General features: G+C 36.7%; 2 protein-coding genes across 2 annotated transcripts; both read left to right on the top strand.

The window, feature by feature from the left end:
- Positions 1-197: 197 nt before the first annotated feature.
- On the top strand, positions 198-10,022 carry LOC129279921 (uridylate-specific endoribonuclease-like). The gene is made up of 6 exons (XM_054915983.2): positions 198-372; positions 798-917; positions 4,105-4,282; positions 7,487-7,686; positions 8,034-8,254; positions 9,517-10,022. Exons 1-6 carry the CDS (start codon positions 288-290, stop codon positions 9,736-9,738), a joined length of 1,026 nt encoding a protein of 341 aa, XP_054771958.2. The 5' UTR covers positions 198-287; the 3' UTR covers positions 9,739-10,022.
- Positions 10,023-12,691: 2,669 nt separating this feature from the next.
- LOC129279876 (aqualysin-1-like) lies at positions 12,692-23,833 on the top strand. The gene is made up of 8 exons (XM_064112059.1): positions 12,692-12,895; positions 14,809-14,949; positions 16,378-16,501; positions 17,365-17,471; positions 19,618-19,759; positions 20,145-20,335; positions 22,314-22,485; positions 23,322-23,833. The coding sequence occupies exons 1-8, from the start codon at positions 12,779-12,781 to the stop codon at positions 23,480-23,482; spliced, it is 1,155 nt and encodes a 384-aa protein (XP_063968129.1). The 5' UTR covers positions 12,692-12,778; the 3' UTR covers positions 23,483-23,833.
- Positions 23,834-25,018: the final 1,185 nt, after the last annotated feature.

The following is a 25,018-nucleotide window of genomic DNA, read 5'->3' as shown; positions in this document are numbered from 1 at the left end:
GATTATAGCACGAGGATGAATTTATTTATGGAACATCATCAAACGCCTACCCCGCCCCCATGCCCGATCGATCGTTATTCATGGCACTACTGCACAGCCAGGGAATAACCCGGCCCCAAAGATTTACATCAATTTCCTGTCGACAGTGCAACAACTTTCACTTCTGGATTTGGCACATTCAAATACTCTATACATACATTAGGGTTATCAATAACGCAAGGACTCTTCAAACTGAACACGGAGAAATAAACTTGATTTTCGAGCAACATTATACTTTTGTTGGTCTAATGGTAAGAATCGAAATTGGACCAATGGCTGCTAAAGTTTTCCTAACACTGTTGGTAGCTCTTGTTACGGTCAAAGCTGTGAAAGGTTAGTATCATGAAATAGTTATGCGTTTATTTTATGATATTTGTTCATACCATTGGTATACACTTTTCACGCATTGAGTGGGGACATGTTTTACACCGATTTACAGTTCAGTAGGATTGGGTTGGTTTTATTTACCATATAAACATGATAAAAATAACAACAAAATACATTGTACAAATATTGAAAATAAATAATTTATATAAATATAAAAGATACGGATGGATTACTCTATTTAGAGCCATTGATATAACAGTATAATGGCTCTATAGGTGTTCTTCCTAGCGGTCAGAGAGATAATTATATACAGTTTATGAAAGTTACAGTCAATTTAAAATGAATAAAATTGATAAGGTGCTATAAATACTTTCTAGAAAAATCTTCATATTTCTTCTGATAACCATGAAAGCCCTGTGCTTTATTTTCAGCTGTGACGTCATGTAGAGATCGATGTGGTCACTTTAATCGAGCAAGCCGTTGCCAGTGTAACAGTGCATGTGCACGATTTGGAGACTGTTGCCATGACTACCTGACTGTTTGTAATCCAGGTGGGGACTTTTTTCCATTACACCTTTAACAACATCTCCTTATTTTTGTTATTCATATTTATATATATATATGAAGAGTTTAGTTGCAAAAAGGGTTTAGGTCCACTTTGGACCATTCCGAGAAAAACCATGTTTTTTATTCTCACTTATTGCAATATTCTTATGAGAAACTAAATTGTCATGATGTACTGCCCTACCATGTGAACATAGAATTGGGTATAAAAGAAATCTACCTGCCTTCAATTTTTTCTATATATTTAAAAAAAAATTATCATTGTGGACCTAACCCCGTTTGCAAGTAAACTCAAATGAATCCAATCTCTTTTGATTAAAAAATTGATTTTTCTTTTCCACTTTCATTCACGTTTGCATTTGAATTTTAAATTGTCTTTGGTATCATCAGAGTGACTAAAAATTTAGAGGTTTAGAGAAAAAAAACAATAAAATTTATAAAAAAAATGGACCTAACCCCTTTTGACAAAAGAGTTCTTCAGATGAGTTTAGTTGCAAAAGGGGTTAGGTCCACTCCAACAAAATCTTTTTTTTTTATTCTCCCATATTGCAATATTCTTATGCGAAACTGAATTTTCATGATACCTTACCATGAGAACATATAATTGGGTATAAGAAAAATCTACCTGTCTTCATATTTTTTAAGATATTCTTTTCCAAAAAAATTATGTGTGGACCTAACCCCTTTTGCAACTAAACTGAAATGGATCTAACCCCTTTTGAAAAAAAAGTGATTTTTCTTTGCCATTTTAGTACACTTTTTAATAGGAATTTCAACTTTTCTTTGGTATCATCTTATAGAGCTACTAAAAATCTATACATTAAGACATAAAAATCAAATTTGAGGAAAAATGGACCTAACCCCTTTTGCAAGTGAGCTCTTCGTATATTTAAATAGTGTATAATCTATCGTACAATATACTGGATTGTATGTACGACAAATATAAAATTATCCCGAGTTCAGACCTGCACCAGAGATGATTTTATATTATAAAGTCCAGTAATACTGGATGATAGAACGTTCACTATTTATTATAGTAAATTGTACAACGCCTACTTACCTTGTTGTACGCGAGCAAATGGGAGGCTGAATGTCAAACACTCGTACCGTCGCACACGTACCATCCAAAATGTACCGCCCATAATGTAAAGTTGCACAAGTCAGGAAAAGGTGGCGTCACTACAAACATTAAGATTCAACGCATTGCATGCGCTTAGTAAATGCAGACGCGCAGGACTGACTGGCTAAATGCGCATTGCCATTAATTGATATTCTCCTCATTCATTTAACACGGGTTTTACCCTCCAAAAATCGAAAGTTATATTGTACAAAAATTATGTACAATATAACTTTTTGAAGGGAGGTCACGTGGTACCAATCTAGCCAATCACAGCTCGTATTTCACTACCTAACACTATTTACTGTATATATATATATATATATATGTGTGTGTGTGTGTGTGTGTGTGTGTGTGTGGGTGTGTGTATGTGTGTTTAAACTGAGTTCGATATCATCAAATGTTACGAGCGCATGCACGACACAAATTCCACTCAATCAAAATGAACAAAATGTTGACAAAGGCTAGTTTCAACAATCTTTATTAAGCACGTGTCAAAAATTAAGAGATTGGTTCAATCACAAAGAGGCTGTAGCGCCTCAAATCAATTAGTTCAGGAATCCATAGTCACAAAATGGCAAAAGAAAGACCAATGAAAATGAAATTGGATTAAACAAACTTACCAGTTTATTAAAGTTCACAATATGACCATCGGCATGTTTCATTGATTGGCTCAACAACTAAGGCGTTGTAAGTAGTTACCGTTAACATTTTAAACACACCTACGAGGTCAAATCAATAAAACATGCCGATAAAGGACATGTGTGAATTTTTGTAAGCTGGGAAGTTTGCTTAATCCCAAATTAATTTTCGTTGTTAATTTTAGGCCATTCTGTGACTTTGGATTCCGGAACCAATTGATGTGAGGGGCTGCAGCATCTTTGTGATTAAACAAATCTCTTAATTATTGACATGTACTTACTGCTTAGTAAACATTGTTTAAGCTAGTTTGTATCAAAATTGTGTGGAATTTGTGTAGTGCGTTTGTGAAGTTCGATAAGTTTCTTTTGGAACCCAGTTTATATATATATATATATATATATATATATATATATATATATATATATATATATATATATAATGAGATGAGGCGAGGCCAACTCAACAGATGACGCAGGACACCATTATTTGCTTTAGCTTTCGTCTTTTAATTGAGACTTCGTCAGAAGCGTCTGTAATTACAGACTATTGTGATAGTTAAGTATGACCGTATCCTATCTCGTTCTTTCCTAAAGAACGAGATAGGATACGGTCATACCTTTCCTAAAGAACGAGATAGGATACGGTCATACTTAACTATCACAATAGTCTGTAATTACAGACGCTTCTGACGAAGTCTCAATTAAAAGACGAAAGCTAAAGCAAATAATGGTGTCCTGCGTCATCTGTTGAGTTGGCCTCGCCTCATCTCATTATGTTTGATATTCACAACTCAACAGCGATTGGTAGAAGTAAACTTATCATCACACTATATATATATATATATTTATGTGTGTGTGTATGTGGGTGTGTGTGTATATATTATTATAACCTTAATCTCAATAAATGAAGGCTTCCATGTATGTGTGCGCGGACGTGGGTGGGGTGTGCGTGTATGTGTGTATGACTCTACTTGGTAATGGTAATTATAAAGATGATGATAAAAAAACACACAGTTCATTTAATATCACGGGTATCAGGGGCAGATCTAGGATTTTCCAAAGGGGGGCACATTTTCCCGATTAAATTTTTACAACCAAATAGTAAAGGGGGGTGCTCACTTGTGTATGAACGACATATTCCCGTTAAAAATCTATTCTGTGACTTTTAACAGGGGCACGGGCCGGATGTGCACCACCCCCCCCCCCCCCCCCCTGGATCCGCCAGTGACGGGTATATTATCTGCAAGTTGCCAACATTTGAGATTTAGCCAGGCCTGGCAACCCACGGAGAAAGGAAATGGGCCCAAATATTCTTTGTTTTAAATGGCACTAACGCCAACAAATTTGGACGAAATTGCTGCTCTATTAGTTTTATGTCACAATGGCATTGATACTTTAGTGTTTGATTAATTGTAGGGGGAAGACCTGGTGAGGTACCGGTTACTAAGCAACCCATCTTATCGAGGGACATATCTCGCCTTGCGGACAGCCTTTGGGCAGCTGATTCGAACCGTTTACCGGGTATGATGTACTCGATCCGAAAACAGAGCAGAATCACGCATGTATACAGGCGTAGAGATACAGCACCAAAGAGGTAAAGGAAAACCTTGATAATAGTTCATGTTATGAAATTTGCTCACAGGAGGTTTTTAATGTAGGAATCTGAAATGGTACCCACATAATCCTGATATATTCTTTTTTCGTTTGAAAGGGTTCAAAGTAAATATTTAGGAGGTTTGTAGGATAATTATTCCTCGAAATAGGCTGATAATCCATGTTTTTTTTGCATTTACATTAGAAACGTTTGGACTTCCGTGGATTTCCGTTTAAATTATATCATCATCATTTTGCCAGATGTCTAAGCTTTAAGTCGATACCAAATTTAGCTGCCCGTTTTTATGTTTGAGCCGATTTTACTTGACACAACACCCCCAAACCTGTAAAAAAAAAAACTGTCATTTTTATACCGCGCAGTCATCGCAGCGCGACGTGTGGGGTGTACATTGCCGTTCATTTTTGCACGGCGATGACGATTCCCCTTCCATTCCATGAAAATTACATGAATTTCGGGCATAATGCAAACAAAATAAAGGTTGATAACGCATATAAGGGCTACCCGCCCAGGCGCCCCTCTTCCAGAAATAAAAGTTACTTGTAGAACAATTTCAGCCAAAAACCCTCCATATAGTAAAACATTCGTGCATGGTGTTAAATACTTTGCGTTTTACCCAAGTCTACACCGCTTGATAAAGCACGGTTAATATTTTGTAGATTCTTAAGTATTTTTTTAATCTAATGATCATTTTGATGATGCCATAAAATTATTTTCAGGATCTCATACACACTTTTTAGGCATGTGAGAAGCATAAACCAACATTCACTCTGGTCAATCTTAAAGTAACACATAACACATAGTTTATATATTGCACATTGTTAAGCGTAATTTGTCTTTTCACAGATAGGTTTTAAGTAGCCAATCAAAGTTTGGTATCAAAATTACGTCATATCGGCTTTAAATTATGTTCAGTCGATTCTACGCCCAAAATTACCCGTAGTCATCATGTTAAAGTAAAAATATAACACGGAATATAATTTTGGCGCACTTTCAACTAATTCTTGCCCACTGTGCGCCGGTGTGTTGTTATAATTGATATGATGATTATAATGTTGTACTAAGCAAGCATCTGCCTTTTTGGGCATTGACCCTCTGTTACAGTACACCTACATGACCAATTAACACATTACATTATATGGCATGGAATTCTCTCACGCGTCACCAGTATTATGAAATAATGAACTGTTCATAAACGCGCATGCTACGTAGCGTTTTGATATTGGATCTGTTACGCATCAATGATAGAATTCTAGGGGAGGGGGTGTATCCCCCGACGAACGGGTGAACACACACACGCAAGCGCGCGCAAATTTCTCTTCTTCTGTTACTATCACTAATATTACTATTTTTACTACTACTACTTCTAATAATAATAATAATAATGATAATGATAATGATAATAATAATAATAATAACAATAATATAGCACTACTACATGTACTACCACCACTAGTACTACTACTACTTCTATTACTACTACTACTACTACTACTACTACTACTACTACTACTACTACTCGCTAATACCCTTACTGATGCCAATTGCGTAGCCAGGATTTAATTTTGGAGGGGGTGGTAAATGCACGCGAAGCGTGCCAACACTTACAGAGCGCGCGAAGCGCGCTCTTTAGGGGGTTGGTGCAGGGAGGGGGAGTTTCCCCCTCCCGCGCGAAGCTTTCGGTGTTTCATAAATTATAATGAAAAGGAGCCGTCTCTTTTGTCTCTAGTACCTATATCAGCTCCAATTCAGTTGATTATATTGTGATTTTGAACCTTGTTTTCAAAAGTGATTGTGAAAGCACCAAAAATTGATAAAATGGAGGATATTAAAATAATAACTACCCCGCGCGAAGCGCGTAAGCTAAAGCGTTCTATGATTTTCTTTCCAAAGAAAAGGGTCTCGAGATAAGGGTTCTCTAAGTTAAAATGAAAGCTTCCCTTGGAAAGATCAGATTTGATTACAAACAAGTATATCTTTAACTCGCAAAACAGAGGAGAAGAAGGGTATATGCCTCCCCGGCCCTCAGCCTACGCATGTTGTCACTACTACTGTTACGTTTACTACAACAGCTATTACTACTACTGCTACTACTACTACTACTACTACTACTAACAATAATAATAATGATAATAATAATAATAATATTCCACTCTAACTACTTCTAACAACAATATTTCTACATCTACTATTGTTATCATTACTACAACCGATAAACTGTTTCACTCCAGTGAAAAAGGTATAAGTGCGTTGATTTTTTTTCACAATTTCATATTTTGTTAATTGATCAGTATCTAAGTAGTATAGACAAAGGAACGATAAAATAATGATAATTTGTCACTTTTTTGTTTATCTTTTCCCCACTTGACGATAACAAGAGAAACAGGTGGAGTGTTCTCGAGGGTCGTAAGATATACCAGGGAGATATACCCTTAACTCCCAAGATATACCAGGGAGTGCATGGCAAATTTGTGTCATGCAAACTATGGGATCTTTCCTTCCATTTTTCCTTCCCGAAAGTATTTTGAACTTGCCTGGTTTCTTGTGGTTTATGCACAGCAGTGGTGTAAGAATTTTGTGGTAGATTGCGACATGATATTCAGAAAAGAACACACCTTGCCCGCATCCCCCCCCCCCCCTTGTTTCGATAGTGGCGCTTCCATTCGTTGCCCACCAACGTCGCAGCAACGCTGTAATTGACGGTTCAGCCAATGTTGGACTAACGTTGCAAGACAACGTCGGAGCATTGTTAGCCGTACAGATGTCAACCAACATTGTAAGCATCGTTGCACTGACTATGTATGCGCGTGCACTATCCAACGATGCTTCAACGTTGCCCATCAATGTTGTAGCAACGTCGTAATTTACGATTCAGCCAACTTTGGACTATGTTACCAGACAACGTTAGAACATTTTTGCCCGACAACGTTGTAATCATCGTTTGTCTGGCGACGTTTGCGCATGCACTGCTATCGATGATTCAACGTTGCCTACCAACGTTGTGGCATGGTTTGGATAAAAAAAAATCCCGACGTTGCTCTAACGCTGTATTGTTACCCAGTACATACCATACATTATTTAAATCTATCTGCCCATATACATTTTTATCTTTGTTATGTTTATCTATTTTCCTATCTATCTACATTTCTGCATATTTATCTGTTTATATCCTACATTCTTTTTCAGTCTCTTTTTTAACGTCCTACCAGCCGCCTTGTATGGTCAAACTATCACACCCTTCCGAGCTCTTCTGAACAACTACGAGCGATCTGCAGGGGTGCCAGAGCGAAATACGATCACAAAACAAAGAGAGATCAGTGAATTTCTGGAGGCCATTTTCAGTACTGACGTCATTCAAACAACCTACAATCTCCTTCACAATAAAGGTTACAATGTCGTTTGTAATGATTTGTATATCCATTATTTATGTGGTATTAATTAGACCCCCCAACTGTCTTCAGAAAATGATACCAGTCGTGGTGATAAGGTAATTGTAGCCTTTCTTTATTCGACTTTCCTGTAAACGATAGCTAACTTTTTTGTGTATGCCCTTAATAATTGCTAAATTTATCGTCCGTTAGACATTAAGCGAGTGCTGTCTCATTCGCTTTGCTTTATGTAAAAAATGCACCCTATTCGTTAGTTCCACCCCCCCCCCCCCACACACACACACACACATCAAAATTGCCATAATTGCCCCGTTCATTGATTTGCCTCCCTTTGTGATACGCAGGACATTTCGCTTCTCAAGCCGAATTCAAGGATTTCTTGAATGCAACGTGGTTCGGTCTCTATTCACGGTCTGGCGGCGTCCTGGACTCTTCCGCATTCGAGCACACGTTCGTGGGGGAGATGAAAAATGGCGCTGTGACCGGATTTCATAACTGGATACAATTTTGTCTCCAGGAAAGGGCGGGAAATCTCAACTACTATGGCTACACCCGTGAAAAGCAGGTTAGATGCATTTTGTGTGGTAAAAAATAACCTAGTATCAGGATAGCCACCTCCCCCCCCAAAAAAAAAAAAAAAAAAAAAAATCTACGCGATGATTTTGGTATCCTGGGGGTTAAACATGGTGAAATTGCATACAAAACATCCAGGGGATTGGTCAATAAGGGATATCCTGGATGAGACCCTGATTCGAACTTTTCAGCGGGAAGACAAACCAATGGCTATAACCATGCTTAGGTCTGCTAAATCCTTGATAATCTCAACGGCCCGTATTCTGAGTCAGGTTTAATTTAGGCCATGATCTAACTCTGTTCTTATATTATGTTAAGCAAAAAATGTCAAAGGTTTCCTCACATTTTTACTGTGGTCTTTCCTAACTTGTCAATGGTGAAGAAAGCTATCTTCACTCTAAGAACTGGGTGTCAAAATTTGCTGAGCAGAGTCGCTGCTTAAATATGTTGAGTACTTTCTTGGTCAATGTTGCGTTAAAACACTCCACTTCCCATTGTCTCAAATGATCACCCACTTTTCGAGTAAAAAAAATACCACGTTGATTGGTGCAATTTGACCTACTGTTTGGGTAAAGTCTATATTTTTTCTCAACATCCATGGTATCATCGATTTTTTGCATGTTGTTTCTGAAAATTGTACTCGTAATGTTGGGTAAATTGTCGGCACGCGCACCTACTCTAAGAATTAGGTGTAAAAATTTGCTAAGCGAAATCGCTGCTTTAAAAAGTTGACTAATTTCTTTGTCAATGTTGCGTTAAAACATATGCACTATCATTGTATCAATGTAAATAGAGAATCATCCACTCCACGAGTTTAAAAAAATGTCACGATGATTGGTGAAATTTTACTTATTGTTGGGTTAAGTGGGCATTTTTTTCTCAACATCCGTGGTGTCATTGATTTGTTTGCACCTTATTTTTACTCATAATGTTGAGTAAACTGTCATCACGTGGGCTTAAGCAGCACAAGTACAAGTTATAGCGCGATATCGCAAACCAAAACCAAACAGCAAATCATTTTATTTTTGGCATATAAGGAAGAAAATGATTTTGAAAAATGACATAAATTTATATTCATGTTTTTATTACTATTATATTTATTATCATTATCATCATTATAAGTATTATTTTCATCATTTAAATCAAATCTTGTAATATATAAGTTCGTATCCTGAACCAAGCATCTATATATTACCTCTCTTTAGTTGTTTGAATACCTCGATCTTGATCATTTCACCCCCTCTCTCTTTACAGCCAAATCAACTTCTTCTCCAGTTTAACTGGTTGGGCCAGGTGAAAACCCGGTCCTCCATCATGCACGGTGTCAGTCCCGAGTTCGAGCTCGCACTCTTCACCACGTGTTACATCGCACAACCAAACAATCTTTGTAGATTTACAATCAATGATCGAAGCGTGGCTATTAGAACGTGGAAGCATGAGGGCGACAAACTTGGTGCAGCTTACTTCTATGTGTAAAGAGTTTCATACGGTGTGTTCAAAATGATTTGTTGGGTTCTTCCTCCTGCTCCTCCTCCTTCTAATTCATATCATACCGAGGTTTTTTACCTGACTGCTAAGAAAGCACGAATGCCTGTGAGCAAGCAACCAGGGGACCGACGGCTTAAGGTCATCTCCGAGGGACCTGGAAATGAGGATAAATGCCTTACCAAAAGGCACTTCATCATCATCTTCTTCTTCTCCTTCTTTCTTTCTTTCTGTCTTTCTTCTTCATGTTCTTCTTCTTTCTTATTTTGCTTGTTATATTTCTTCTCCTTCTTAAGTTCTCCGTGTAATTTGGCTCGCTACAATTCGACATCAACGAATAGGACACCCCCCCCCTCCTGTGGAAATTGAAGTAACTTTTTTGGGGGGTGTGCTGGTCTTGTCTTTAGAGACACGATTTGAGTAAAATGTCATTAGGAGTAAATGATGATGAAGATAGTCCCATGAAATTGATACTGAAATAGCTAATACGGTCTACAGAACACTGCATTGAAATGTAATTATTTGATGAAAATTTCGTTGTAAAACTATTGTTTAGTTTCTTAATTATTCATTCGTAGTCAAATTGATTTTTTGTAACCCTTTACTAAATTAGAATTAATTTATATCAGTTTAATTCCATAAAAGTACATTTCAACTTAAAAACAGAATTATTAGATTTTACTCCGTCACTTTTCTGTTTTCTTTATCATGTTTATAGCGTTCTGATATTTGAATATAGTTAAATGGCACTTGCATCTTAAGAAAAAAAATCAGATGGATTTTCCATCTAACACTCTGTTATCGCTTGATTTTCTTTTTTTATTCTTTAGATTAACAGCTGATTAATTATTGTATAATGCTGTAGTTCCTTGAGTCCAAAAACATTATTATTTCACACAATAAATTTTATAAAGAAAAAATCCTAAGAAACAACGACATGCAACGATGTGACTTTTGAAACATAATTTGCTTTTAATGAATTATTATAATTATATAAATCAGACTTGTAGTGAGTGTTAGTCGTGCAAATTGAAGTTTTTAAGATAGCAATCGTATGATATTTCTGTATCATTATGATATGAAGCATACACTAAATGAATCTTCAATGTTTAGTTAAGATATATGCTATGTAAAGTAAATGTAAATAATTGTTACGTAACTAGGATAATATGATTAAGTCTAATGAATAATAAATAATAACAACCACTCTCTTGTGTAATGTGTTTCTTGTTTTCTACCTAAGGACAGGCAAATTGTGTATCAGGTATATTAAAATCTTACATATAGGTTCTTTCAATGAAGTATTTTGTTTAATAACGATTTCTAATTCCCTCTTGCACTTTCACTCAATTTAATATGAGTTTAAAATTATAAAAACGTAAGCAACCAATAAATAAATGCAAACCTATATTTCTTCCCTCGATTTCCTGCTAACTTCCAATACTGGTTCCGTTTCTATTTCTCAAATCATTCACACTATGTAATTGCATTATAATGTAATAATGTCGATTTCTTATGTGTTGTATATAATGTGTTCTTGTTTTATGTATAGGGCCCTGGTTGACAACAGTGTTTCAACCACCGGACAGGCTACCCTGGCCTAGGATAAAACAAAGACGAATAAAATAAAATGAAATAACATTTAAAAAATAATTCTCACAAGAGTGGGAACTGTTTGACTATGAAATACATGATATTGTAAAGAATGGGTGAAATGCTGATTTTCGACAAAATCTATAATTTCTTACGTGATAAATGCTGTAATTTGAAATATAAATTGGCGGTTAATGTCTGTATTTGTATTATATACAATGTGAATTGGATTTTTTGTTTTCACAAGCACTGTAAAAGTTACGTTGTTGGGTAAAATCTATTGTAGGTCGTTGGATAAACCAATGGTTGGGGTACGAGAAGACTCCTCAGGTGTTAAAGTTTAGCATTGAATATGTACGTACTAAACACCAAAAGGTGTAAAATAACAAACATGATGATAATCATGATAATGACGACGATGATGATGATTATGATGGTGGTGGTGGTGGTGATGATGGTAACGGTGATGGTGATAGAAAAAAATGATGATGACGATGATGACGAGGATGCTGCTGCTGATAATGATGGTGATGATGGTGGTGGTGGTGGTTGAGTTGGGATGGTGATGATTACGATAATGATGGTGATTACGATGATGATGATGATGGTAATGATGATAATGGTGATGGTGGTGGTGGAGGTAATGATGAGATGATGGTGGTGATTATAATGATGACGATAATGGTGATGGAATGATGGTGGCGGAATGAGGATATGATAACGATGATGATGATGATGATGATGAGGATGATGATGATAGTGATGGTGTTGGTGGTGGTGGTAGTGGTGGTGGTGATGAGGATTATGGTGGTGGTGTTTGGATGTTGATTATTATGATGATGATGATGGCGATGATATTGACAATGATGGCGTTGGTGGTGACGATAATTATGATGGTGGTGTTTGGTGGTGGTGCTGGGATGTTGATGATTATGATGATGATGATGAAGATAACATTGATGATGATCATAATGATGATGATCATAATGATGATGATGATAATGTTGATAATGGTAGCAATAATAGTTATGTTCTTTGCCCTACCAATATTCAGTCGCCTTGATCATATTGACTGACGTCATTTCCAGAAATCCACAGCTGTGAAAATAGGAGCAAGATAAACATCCACAAAAAGAATCATATACGAAGAAGAGTCAATAAAGTTATCTGTGAGAGGGCAAAGCCTATTCAGCCAAAACCACCCCCCCCCCTTCTTCCGCTAACTATCGTCGTTACCATGGGTGTCGATTTGTGATGTAAATCTATTGTTCAAGGGGGGGGGGGGTGATCTATCGTTTCACCCCCCCCCCTCCCCCACTTGAATATTATGACGTTACGTATCGACACCAGTGGTAGTTACTTAGCAGAATTAAACATATGGTTTTGCCATTTCATACTAATATATTCCAGTTTCAATAGTTGCACATAAAATAAAGTCATGAAGAGTATCGTCATCGTCTTCCTATCGGTTGTCGCCCTCGTCTGGGGCCGGGAGCTTGCACCCCTTCGTAAAGCACCCAGGAAGGTAAACGAGCGTCACATCGTGGTGTTAGAGGTAGGTCTGGCTTAAGCAGGGAAAATATTGATTTTTATTATCGAAGGACAAGTTTACCCCGACAAAAAATCCAGCTAGCATAACGCTGAAAATTCCATCGATATCGGATGTAAAATGAAAAAAGTTATGCCATTTTTAGATTTCGCTTAATTTCACAAAACAGTTATATGCACATCCAAGTTGGTATGCAAATGAGGAAACTGATGACATCACTCACTTACTATTTCCTTTGTTTTTCACTAGGAAATATTCACATTTTCCTCCCATTGTCCTGTGAATCCGAGTTTTACTTCTCCCTGAACATGTGGAATTACCATTATTTACCATTTTATGGTTCAAACAAGTTGGTCCTTATTGTCAAATCTGTAAAAATTGAAATATTGTATAATTCATACAATAAAAAACAAAAGAAACAGTGAGCGAGGGGAATCATCAATTATCTCATTTGCATGTGACTAAATTGTGCTTATTACTATTTTGTGAAAAATAGGCGAAAATTTGAAATGTCATAGATTTCTTATTTTACATCCACTTTGATGAAATTTTCAGCGTTACGTTTGTCTATTTTTTCTCTATTAATTCAAATCAACATTTTCTGAGGTGGATATGACCGTCAATGAATTTCATTAAATAATTTACAAAATCAGTAAACAGTAGCTCTAAATATTATTATTAAGGTCTTGAAAGTGGTTGAAGAGATAAGTTATGTCCGTCCGGTATCATGAGAATTTGTAATCATTGAAATCTAAATTTTATACATTTGAAATGATTTTAAAATCTAAATTGAACGTAAATGTCATTTCCGTCTTAAAAGGTCACATTCAGGGATCAATCGAGTATGGATTTAGTTTCAATCCTACAGTTTCCTTTTTTAAAACTCAAAGGATTTGAATTCGAATCTCTCGAGAATTAAAACTAGTTTTGGAGGATTAAAAATAAATCTAGAATTCGATTGGTCACTAACAACATTCCATATGGACGTAATTCAAATCCTTGCATTTTAGAGTATAGGGCATAATTTTCTTATTTTTCTAGCAATTTTTTAATGAAACTTTCAGCAATATGTTTTCTATCTCTCTCTTTTCCCCCTTTATCTATCCAAAAATGTTGTTGTTGTTGTAGTAGCGTCAGTCTTAAATAAATTTGAACCAATAAACCTTATTTTTATGATAATAATGATAACGATTCACAATCTTAGTCGGGGACCTGTGTTCGATTTCCACTTGGTAGGGCTAGCTGCACCAGCGTACCTAAGGGGGGCAGGGGGCAGACCGCCCCCCTGACGAGTCACTACTCATGCAGGGGACGTCCCCCCCCCCCTTTTTGGGAAGCCAACTTCATAATCTGTAATGTAAAAATTTCTGGTAAGAAATCCTTTTTTTTTGTGGTTGAAGACCATTTTTTTTTTGCTTGTCAAATTTATTTCAGGTAAGAAACCCTTTTTTTTGGTTGAAGACCTTTTTTTTTTTTTCTTCTTGGTTGTCAAATTTTTTTCGCGGACGAAGTATTCTAAAAAAAATTTGCCCCCTTCTGGAAAATCCTAGGTACGCCAGTGGCTAACTGCCCTTTATTATAAACAAGGCATTTATCTATAGTACGAGGTCCCTCGGCGAGAACATCAAGCCATTGATTGCATGGTTCCTTCTTTTCAAGCGTTCAAGCTATCTCAGCAATCGGATAAAAATAGGAACTCTACTACGAATTAATTCAATGTATTACACTAGCAACATGTCTTCCAACAGCAATCGCTAACAAACTAATTTCAAAACTTATCGAAGCATGTTTTTGTTCAAATTTTAATATTGTGTAGGAACACATGAAAATCCTTTTAGGTTTATAGATTACTAATGTGAGGAAGAAGACTCTTCTTTTACTAAAGAGTAATTTCAAGAAATTTTTGTTTTTTCATCTAGCGTCATGTAAATGTCGACGACTTCGCTCGTAACCTCCTCAACGATGCACTCCTGTTTAATCAGCACCCTCACGACGTCACTAAGCTCCGCACCGCCATCAACGCCGTCATCGTCGATTTGAATGACGACATGGTTGACTGGGTAATATTTAAATTCTAACACACCCACACCCCCTCACACACCCTAACCCACAGAAAACGCACACCCAAGCTCACAAGTCGGAACCTAACACATAGCCCTCTCCCCTGCCCACACACATCGTCACTGAACAGCAACACATTCACCCTCACACACACTAACGCACACATATATTTCCGATTTTCGTCATTAAAGGATTTTCATTTACCCTACTAGACAGAACACAGTGTGAAATACAATATAAAATCACCATAGCAACGTTGACTAAGATACTTTTTTTAACACATACACGCATCCACAGTCGACTATGTAAACACATTGCAATGTGAACGCTTAAACTGTCGAGGTGTCCAAAGTGTAAATTTATCTTTATGTTAAATTAGAACATTGTAATTGTATGTATCACATATTCACATAGTAGAAACACACTTTGAATGCACAGTGTGACAATTTTCACTCTATCTGGGAAAGATTGGACCATTTACGTACATCTTATACATGTTATAGTGCTAACTCAACACGTTTCAATAAATTTTGAAAGAAAATGGACGAATATTCTTTTCCATGAAATTACCAATTCTATCAGTGATAAAGCTGATATGAAAAAAGAGATAAAGCTTTTCAATTTCTACATTTTCCATATCCCACGCATACATTTCAATTCAATCGTGTATCATTGTGTTTTATACAATACCTTGTTTTATAGTAATATGACAAATGACAAAACAAAATTATCACAAATAAGATTCTTTCAAATTATTCATGTTCTAATGTTTGTTTAATCCTATTGGATCAAGATTTGTCTTCATCGTATCGTGGGGGAAGTGGCGTGGGGGGTTACATGGAATGCTTAGTCAGAAATAATCACTGAATAATCTGTTCTCAGCCAATCAAATCGGGAATTTGGTAGCTTGTAACGATTGGCAGTGAATATCACTGAACTCCCCCCCCCCCTCCCCATATATAACTCATCTGTTTATTAGGTAAATTGCCAAATCGTTTACTGCCAACTCGTCCACTCACCGCATGGTCTACCTTCATTTAGTCTATTGCCATTCCGTCCATCAAAATTCCGTCTAACAACCATTTGGTCCAATCATCACTTCGTCCAATCCACAGTTCGTCTGTTACATTTCGTCTCATAATCAGTTGGTCTAATACCCATTTTCTTTCCTCCATTTTGCACAATTAACACTTTACTTTAATCTGACCAAATGGTATGTGGACTAAATGGCTATTGGACCAACTGGTTATTAGACGGAATGGCATTAGACTAAATGAAAGTAGACCATATGGTGAGCGGACGAACTGATGGTAGACCAAATGATAGTAGACGAGTTGGCAATTGGACGAATTGGCAGTAGACGAATTGGAAATAAACCGTTTATTTCACATTATTTTATTTACAGTTATTTATATTATTCCTGTCAGGTTCGCTCTCTGGACGGGGTGCGATTCGTTGAGGAGGACTACTTTACCCAGGTAGAGTCTGAAAACTGGGGAACCGACCGTGTTAACCAACGAGATCCCCCTCTCGATAATGACGACACAATGCGTAAGATAACTTTAATCAATCATCAACTTATTAACTAATCAATCATCCTCCCATACTTTTATACCCACTGTCTGTGAGAGTGTGTGTATAATGTCTCTCTCTCTCTCTGTTTGTCTGTGTCTGACTCCCCCTCCTTTTTTATCTGCCTTGCTCTATGCCCTACCTATGTTTCTATCGATCCCCCTCTCCAACGGTCCTCTCTCTCTCTCTATCCATCTATCTATCTATCAATCCATCTATCTATCTATATATATATATATATATCTCTCTCTCTCTCTCTCTCCATCTCTCTACATCTATCTCCCTCCTCTCTCTATCTTTCTCTAATGTTTATGATTCGGATGATTGTAATGTTAATGTTAAGGATGATGATCATGATAATAATAATGCTAAGGTTAATCTTGATGTTAATGCTGATGAAAAATAAAAAAAATAATAACGTTATATTTACATGTATCTATTCATATTTTTTACTTTTTACTTTTCATTTAGTTGAAATCATCCGAGATACAATGCATAATGTAACTATCTAAATCAACTGACTAATTTATAGAGGTAGAATATTACCAATAATTATCAAATATTGAATACAAATTCACAAAGGCAAAGTTTATGATTATCATTATTATTCATAACATATATCATTTTTTAAAGATAAAGAATATGAAAAATCATAATGATGATAACGATAATATTAGTAAAGATTAAAATAATGATAACAATGATGGTAATGATTATGAAAATAACAATAGGCATAACAACGTGCATTTTGTTTCTCTTTTTTATAAATCAATGTTGTTGTTTTTCATTGCATAGATTTTCTAGGCTTATTTTCTCAATCAGTCTCGTCTCATTTCCATCAGCCTCTGGTTTAGGGGGAAACATCTTCATTCTGGACACCGGGGTTCGAATCACTCATGAAGACTTCGAAGGACGAGCGCTACACGCTGCTAAATTTGTGACAGGGGTGGTAAGTTGAGGGTTACGAGGAGGTCAATCCATTTATCATCAGATATTTCTTGTCTCTGATTCCCAGAAAAAAAATCGAAAAACAGAGTATGAAAGCAAAATTTTTTTTTTTATGTTTTTTTTATTTTTTTTTTTAATTAATTTATTTTCAAGGCGTTCAACATTCGTTACTGTTACGATACTGCAACAAATACCAAGTTAGATTAAATTTGATACATTTTATTCCTTTACTTTTTGTACAGGAAATAGATCGTTTACTAATCAAAATAAAAATGATCTTACTAAGTATTTCCGAATTATGTCCTGAATTAAATCCGTATAATATCCAAATCGGTTGGCAAAAAGTCCACAATGCTGGCGATGATGAAATTGAAGTTGAAACGCGATGGATGATTTCGGCCACTGTAGGTAGTTGAAAATATCCGTGAAGACGAAGTTGATGATAGTAAACAGTCGATCTCAGCAATCCATGAAAACATGTTCTTTAGAACAGGTTGATGATCTCGATGAGAATTGACAATAATTCCTTTCTCAAAGTTACTGCAAACAGTAAATTGATGGTGTGCAAATACTTCCACAGGAGTTAATGTTGTATGTCACATAGAAGTAAACAATGCTCTGGCGTGGAGACTGGCGTGAAAATCTGAGTTCTTATCTGATGTGATATTCTTGATGAAACTGCCAGCTTATATATATAAATTTCCACTATTCCGGAAGCTTGTAATATTGGTATCATTTCCCGTAGACCCGTGTGTTAAAGGGGCACTTTAAAAAAAAATCATTAAAAAAGAGGAAAAATTCGAGGGTTGAATGTTTACCACCAGTGGACAGGACATATGTCTGACATTTCATATCTGACCAGAAAAGGGTACCTCGACCGGCTCATTTTAAAAATAAATCGGCATTTATGAAGACTACACCTGACAGGATCAAACTCATTACTTGATAGAGTAAAATGGCCCTAATTCTTCCGCCAGTAAAAAATAGTTCCAAAGTAGTGATATATCTTTCCAATTTGGAAAAAGGAAGTTCAGTAGGTACCCTCCCTAGAATCAGTGTTAGATTGTCAATCAAATTCATTCATTTTTGTCAATCAGCAATATCATATTAAAAAATTGAGCCATGGGTTGGCTCGAATGAATATCTTTGGCCTTCTTCTTTCTTGAATAGTCCAATTCTAGAAGACTCTTGAATGACCTCAGTGAAAATGTAAACAACATAGCTAATCCTATTGTCTTTTCCCCTGCTGACAGTCTCTATTGTCTGTCGTCCATTGTAAATTACAAAAATAGACTATACTCTGCCTCACTCAATATGCGTGCCTAACAAATCTAAACCATGTTAACTGAGACATTCTGGAATATTCTTATTATACAATTAACTTCCTCAGAGAAAAAAATATTAAATGGATGAATATACATGTAATTTATCTTACAGTTCTTCGTGTAACAACATAATATAACATTACCGCACGTGGTACGAGGATTTACTATATTCAGATGTGGCAGAAGTTATTGTACACTGCCCCCCCCCCCCCCGATATCTATTTTCATTGTGAATGCATTGTTGTGATTGTTCAAAATGCCCAGGTCTCCACAGTGTATAGGGTCTAGATCTATATTATCTTCACACTGAGCTATTATCAATTGTGTGAATCGCATTTGGAAAGAAAATCCCTGAGGTGAAGACATGAAGGGTTTAATAACACTAACGTAATTTCAAGCAAGGGCTTAAAAAATATGTTCAAAGTTGTTTTTTTCTAAACTTTGTTGATTTTTGGCGAAATGTGTACATAAGACCCTTTCTTATCATTTGTTTTCTCAAAATTTAATGTTGTTATCAACTAAACTATTCACAAAGTCTTTTTTCATTCTATTCTTTAACTCTATGTGCATGGTTTCATATTGGTCATAGTGTTGATACCATGATCCGAGTTTATGATAATCATTTAATATTTCTCCCTTTTCTTTCTCTCCCATTCTCTCTCTGTATCACCCCCCCCCCCCCCGGCCGTCTCTATCCAACTCTCTCCCTCTCTCTCTCTCTATCTCTCTCCCATACAACACAAATGCACCCGCGCTCTTCCTCTTATCCTCAACGCACACACACGCGCGCACGTTCTGATACTTTCACCGTCTCACCGTCAGAACGCCGATTGCCACGGTCATGGAACGCACTGTGCTGGAATTGCAGCCGGAACGAAGTACGGTGTGGCAAAGAAGGCAAACGTACATGCGGTCAAAGTTTGCGACTGTATGGGTTACTGCTCCACTGATTCTCTTGTACAAGGTAAATATATCTTTGTATTTGGACACCGATTCTAGGTGGGGACGGATAGTCGCCCCCCCCCCCAAAAAAAAAAAAAAGAGACATTAGTTGCTAGCAATAGAACGAAAAAATGACGGGAAACGTGGGCCGCAAAACGGTTTTGAAAGTGTGGGGGGAGGGGTGACTGACCAAGAAAATCACAATTGGATGGTTGTTTAACACGGTTTATGACAAACGGGGGGGGGGGTGAAGCCTCCCCCCTCCCCCCCCCCCCCCTCGCGGCCCCTGGGAAATACATTTTGATAATAGACTTTCTTCAAAAACCGCCCCTTCAGACCAAATGGTCCAATGAATATAATACGCCAATGTTTAATGGAATTCATTTGCTTTCTCGTTTCTTTTATAGGTGTCGATTATGTTGCTCAGATGAAAACGGGAGGGATGCAAAACGTAGTTGCCTCTCTTTCACTCAGCCTCGACTCGTCTGCGTTCGGCGAGGCGGTCCAGAATGCCATCGACTACGGCGTCGTCGTGCTTACGTCGTCCGGCAATGATCGACGAGACGCATGTCGACTGATCCCAGGCAATATCCCCGAGGTTAGATTCTCACTCACGTACGCGTGTTTCATTTATGTTCATTTAATTTGACAGGTATACAGGCAATCTTTTCTAAATCTCAAACTTCCTAATGGGCCAAGTCAGTTTAATCTACCGTTTTGGTCAAATGTTGCCCATGGGTTTACGGTACACTCAATCTAATTCATACTTCGGGGGTGTTGCAAGAAAACATTTGCAATCAATTGCAAATTTCATTTGCAAGTGATAGATCAATCACGAAGCAACAAATCAATGCACTCTTGTTGATGTCAGAAGCAGATCAGTGATCAATATTAAGTTTGCAATTAATTGCAAAACTTATGATTAATTTAGGGACCTAAAATTGACTTGTAATCGAATTTAAGTTTCTTGCAACACCTCAGTAGTCTAATTTTTATTTTTAGGTATATCGTCCACTCCGTCATATTTTAATATTTCACTATGTCTTAATGAAAGCTTGGTCCATACGAAGTTCGTCTAACCATAAAAAAACAATGACTTGTGTAAGACCAATTTGATTTTCAGCGAAATGGATGCAGCCTAGATGAAAGGAAGACAGAGTGGTAAATTGATTTAGTGATAATTAAACAAAAAAGATCATACTGAATAGTTGCTGACGAAATTGACTTAGACCATCTGGGATGAAGCCAAACGAGTAGTAGACAAATTGGTGTAGACCAAAATCCCCTGGTACTTGTGTAGCCGACGCAAGTGGGCAGTAACCTTTTTCTTTTTTTTTTATGTTTAAAGGTTTTTCAGTCTTTTCAGACTATTGAAGCCTTAACGTTTTCAATTTTATGAATAAACCTTTGGGAATGACGATAAAATAGGGTTTATTTGATAATACTACGCCTCATGAATATCCATGGCGACACGAAACGTGTTATTATTGTAATTTCCGACCAAAACATTCAACTCTGGGAAATATGCACAATAAAGTCCACGTTTAGTCGTTCAGAGTGTCGTAGCGGCCTGTCCTTGAATCCCCGTTTAGGGTGCTTTTTCAGGACGACTGTCGCAGATGCTGTCCACTCGTCAATGGCTGCGACCCCTCCCCCCCCCCCCCTCCTTCCCAACCATGCCAACTGGAGATGAAGGGAAATCGAGGACGAGCGAAATCAATGAATTCTGGTTTTACTCGGATTCCACTTTGTCGAAAATGAGGAGCTCTAAAACGAGCCCATGACGCGGAATCTTAAAGCAAATTTCCCCAAAAAATAGACAATTCCGACCCCACCTCCAAGTTATAAGAAGCATGGAAGGATGGAAGCCCTTCTCCGTTACCCCCCCCCCCCCCCCTTGAAGATTTTTTCCCCATCTTTTTCTTCATCCTGCAGGTCTAACACCATATCCACATTGCTGCATTACTTTCGTCGCATTTCCAACACGAACATATTGTGTGCATTCTAAACGTGTTCGATGGCGCACTAGTAATTTTTTTTTTTTTTGTTCGATTCATTTGTTCGGGGTGCCCTGTTGAGCAATAGGCACTGAATAAATGAATAACTTTTCGTTTTTACATTATGATAAGATAAGTTAACAAGCAGTATACTACAAAAGAAGTGTCTCACATCGGTGGTCGGCACACGTTATAATCTTTGAGTGAACCGCCACTTATGCGCCAAACTATTTATTTTATTTTTATTTTTTGTACAGGCCCCCTATTGATTTTTTTCTTTCTTTCTGCCTTTCTTTCTTTCAAATGTTATGTTTCTGTATATTTTTTATTTCCTTTTTTCTCTCTCTTACGATTTATTTTATTTATTTATTTCATTTTTCTTTCTTTATTATCTGTTTTTGTTCCTTTATTCCTTTCTTTATTTTTGTCTTTGTTCCTTTATATTTATTTCTCCTTTTTTTCTTTCTTTCCTTCTTCCTTTCTTCCTTCTTTCATTCCTTCCTTCCTTCCTTTATGTATTTGTTCATGTCTTTCTTTCTTGCTTCTTTCCTTTCTTCCTTCCTTTTTTTCTTTATACAGGTCATCACGGTTGGTAACACGCAACCAGACGATTCCATCCGACCGAGCTCCAACTTCGGAGATTGTGTCGACATCCTCGCTCCGGGAACCGACATCGTCAGCTGTGGAAACGATGATGACACGGCAACTTCGACGAAGACCGGAACCAGCATGGCTTGCCCTCACGTTGCAGGTAAGTAGGGCCAGGACTAGTTTGTATTTACTTGGACAAGTACCAGTTTATTTTCATTTCGTCCAATGCCAATCCGTCCAATTGCCACTTCGTCTACTTTCATCTGGTCTACCAACAGTTCGTCCAATATCCACATGGTCTAATTGCCATTTCATCCACTCATCGTTTTGCCTAATAACCAGTTGGTCCGATAGCCATTTAGTGCATATACCATTTGGTCTAATTAGATTAAGTGTTATTTGGGCAAATGAAATGAAAATAAAACGAATATAATACCAACTGATTATGAGACGAAGTGATGATTCTATGCAAATGGTTATTGGACATGTTCATGTTGGACCAACTGGTTGTTAGACGAAATCATGATGGACGGAATGGCATGAGACAAAACGAAGGTAGACCATGTGGTGAGTGGACGAGTTGGCAGTGGACGAATTGGCAATTTATCCAAGTACCTTGTCTACTTCCCACGCAGTCTAATAACTCATGGCACAATGCATAAGCACCGGGGGCCACGATCCATGCTTCAGGTTTTGGGGCAAAAGTAAAGAGAAAAAAATCGCCAAACTATAATTCAAAATTTTGCGCTCAAAACGAAGCGGGCCGAAAAATTGACATAAAAAAATTATAGTAATTTTTATGCAAGGTAGAATGATTTTCGATCATAGATTTTCCAAAAAAAAACATAATATTCCAACATGTCCAAGTTGTGAAAATTATTGGGGGGCAACTCGATATGGTTAACCCATCACATCCACGTTCGATGCCTCTGATAAATACATTTTAATATATCCTCCCTCATCCAACCCTATCTTTTTCCTTCTCTTCCGCAAAAGGAGCTGCAGCCATACTAATGGCGGACCGCGGGGTAGCACCGCAAGATGTTCGCAACACCTTGGTCGACGAAGCCTCGCCTGATAAAATCACAGGTCTCCGAGACGGAACGCCAAACAAACTCCTCTATGTCCGCCCAAGCCTGAGTATCCGGGATAACTAGGAATACTCAACAGTTCTTGGACCGTAATTAGTGACGGATCCACCATGAGAATACATATCTTGATAGAAAATTAAATTCGTATAAATTCACATAAACTCTTCTATGTTCGGCCAAGCCTTAGCATCAACAAAAACTATGAATATTCGACAGTTCTTGGACCGTAATCATAAGTGACGGATCCGTGATGAGAATATATATCTGATGTAATATAAATTGAAATTCGTTAAAAACACTCAAACTCTTCTATGTTCGGCTAAGCCTTAGCATAAACAAAAACTATGAATATTCGACAGTTCTTGGACCGTACTCGTTATGACGGATCCACGATGAGAATAAATATTTAATCGAAAATCGATGTTTTTAGTTAGCATTATTTGGTGTTTTGATGAGCAGAGGATTCAGAACGAGTTACCATCAGATCTGGTTGAAATTTTAGTATGGACGATTCCATACATTCAATATACGTACGCATAAATGTGCTCCCACCCCCCCCCCCTCACACACACACACACACACACATACACACACACAACCGGAGGGCAAATTGATATATTTCTCTTTGAGACTGAACTGCTTTTTAGAAATGTAACATAGAGGGAGACATACAATATAATACAAAAAGAACCACTGAAGCTACACCGATATTACCCCCTCTGTTATTGGCTGTAATTACCTCCCTCTGTTATTGGCTGTAATTGGCTTTGGAATAGGTGGCTTTCCTCTCGAAGAGATCAAATTACAATCCCCCTCCCCCGCCCCCGCCTAAAAAAAGCTAGATACAATACTTTATTCCATTTATTCCAGTGGGTGGGGTGAGGGTAGGAAGAAAAATGGACAGCCCCCCCCCCCCAAAAAAAAAAAAAAAAAAAAAAAAAGATAATAATAACTTTAATAATAGATAAATGAATAAATACTAAATAGATGAATAAATAAATAAATAAATGAAGGATTGAATGAATAAGTAAATAAATAAAAGAACGAACGAACGAACGAATTAATGAATGAATGAATGAATGAATTAATTAATTAATTAATCAATCAATTAATTAATTAATTAATTAATTAATTAATTTAATTGATTAATTAATAAATAGATAAATAAATGAATAAATGAATAAATAAATAATTAAATAAATAAATAAATAAATAAATAAATAAATAAATAAATAAATAAATAAATAAATAAATAAATAAATAAATAAATAAATTAATTAACTAATTAATTAAATTAATAAATAAATAGATAAATAAATGAATAAATAAATAAATAAATGAATGAATGAATTAATTAATTAATTAATTAATAGGGTGGGGATATTCATATCTCAATAACTAGAGTAAAAATTCAAAAAGCGAAATGCTGAAAATTTGCTCAAAATCGGATAACAAATAACGGAGTTATTGAATTTTTAAGATTTGCATTATTCCAGTGAAACAGTTCTCGGCATGTCTTTGAGAATATTCATAAGGTGGGCTGATGATGTCATATCCCCCACTTGTTCTATTGTATTTCATTATATGAAATTAGATTTATTC

The sequence above is a fragment of the Lytechinus pictus genome, chromosome 17 (genome assembly GCF_037042905.1).
Source record: "Lytechinus pictus isolate F3 Inbred chromosome 17, Lp3.0, whole genome shotgun sequence".
In the NCBI taxonomy this organism is placed as follows: domain Eukaryota; kingdom Metazoa; phylum Echinodermata; class Echinoidea; order Temnopleuroida; family Toxopneustidae; genus Lytechinus; species Lytechinus pictus.
The sequence above is the reverse complement of the archived record's forward strand: the minus strand, read 5'-3'. Positions and strand labels throughout refer to the sequence as shown.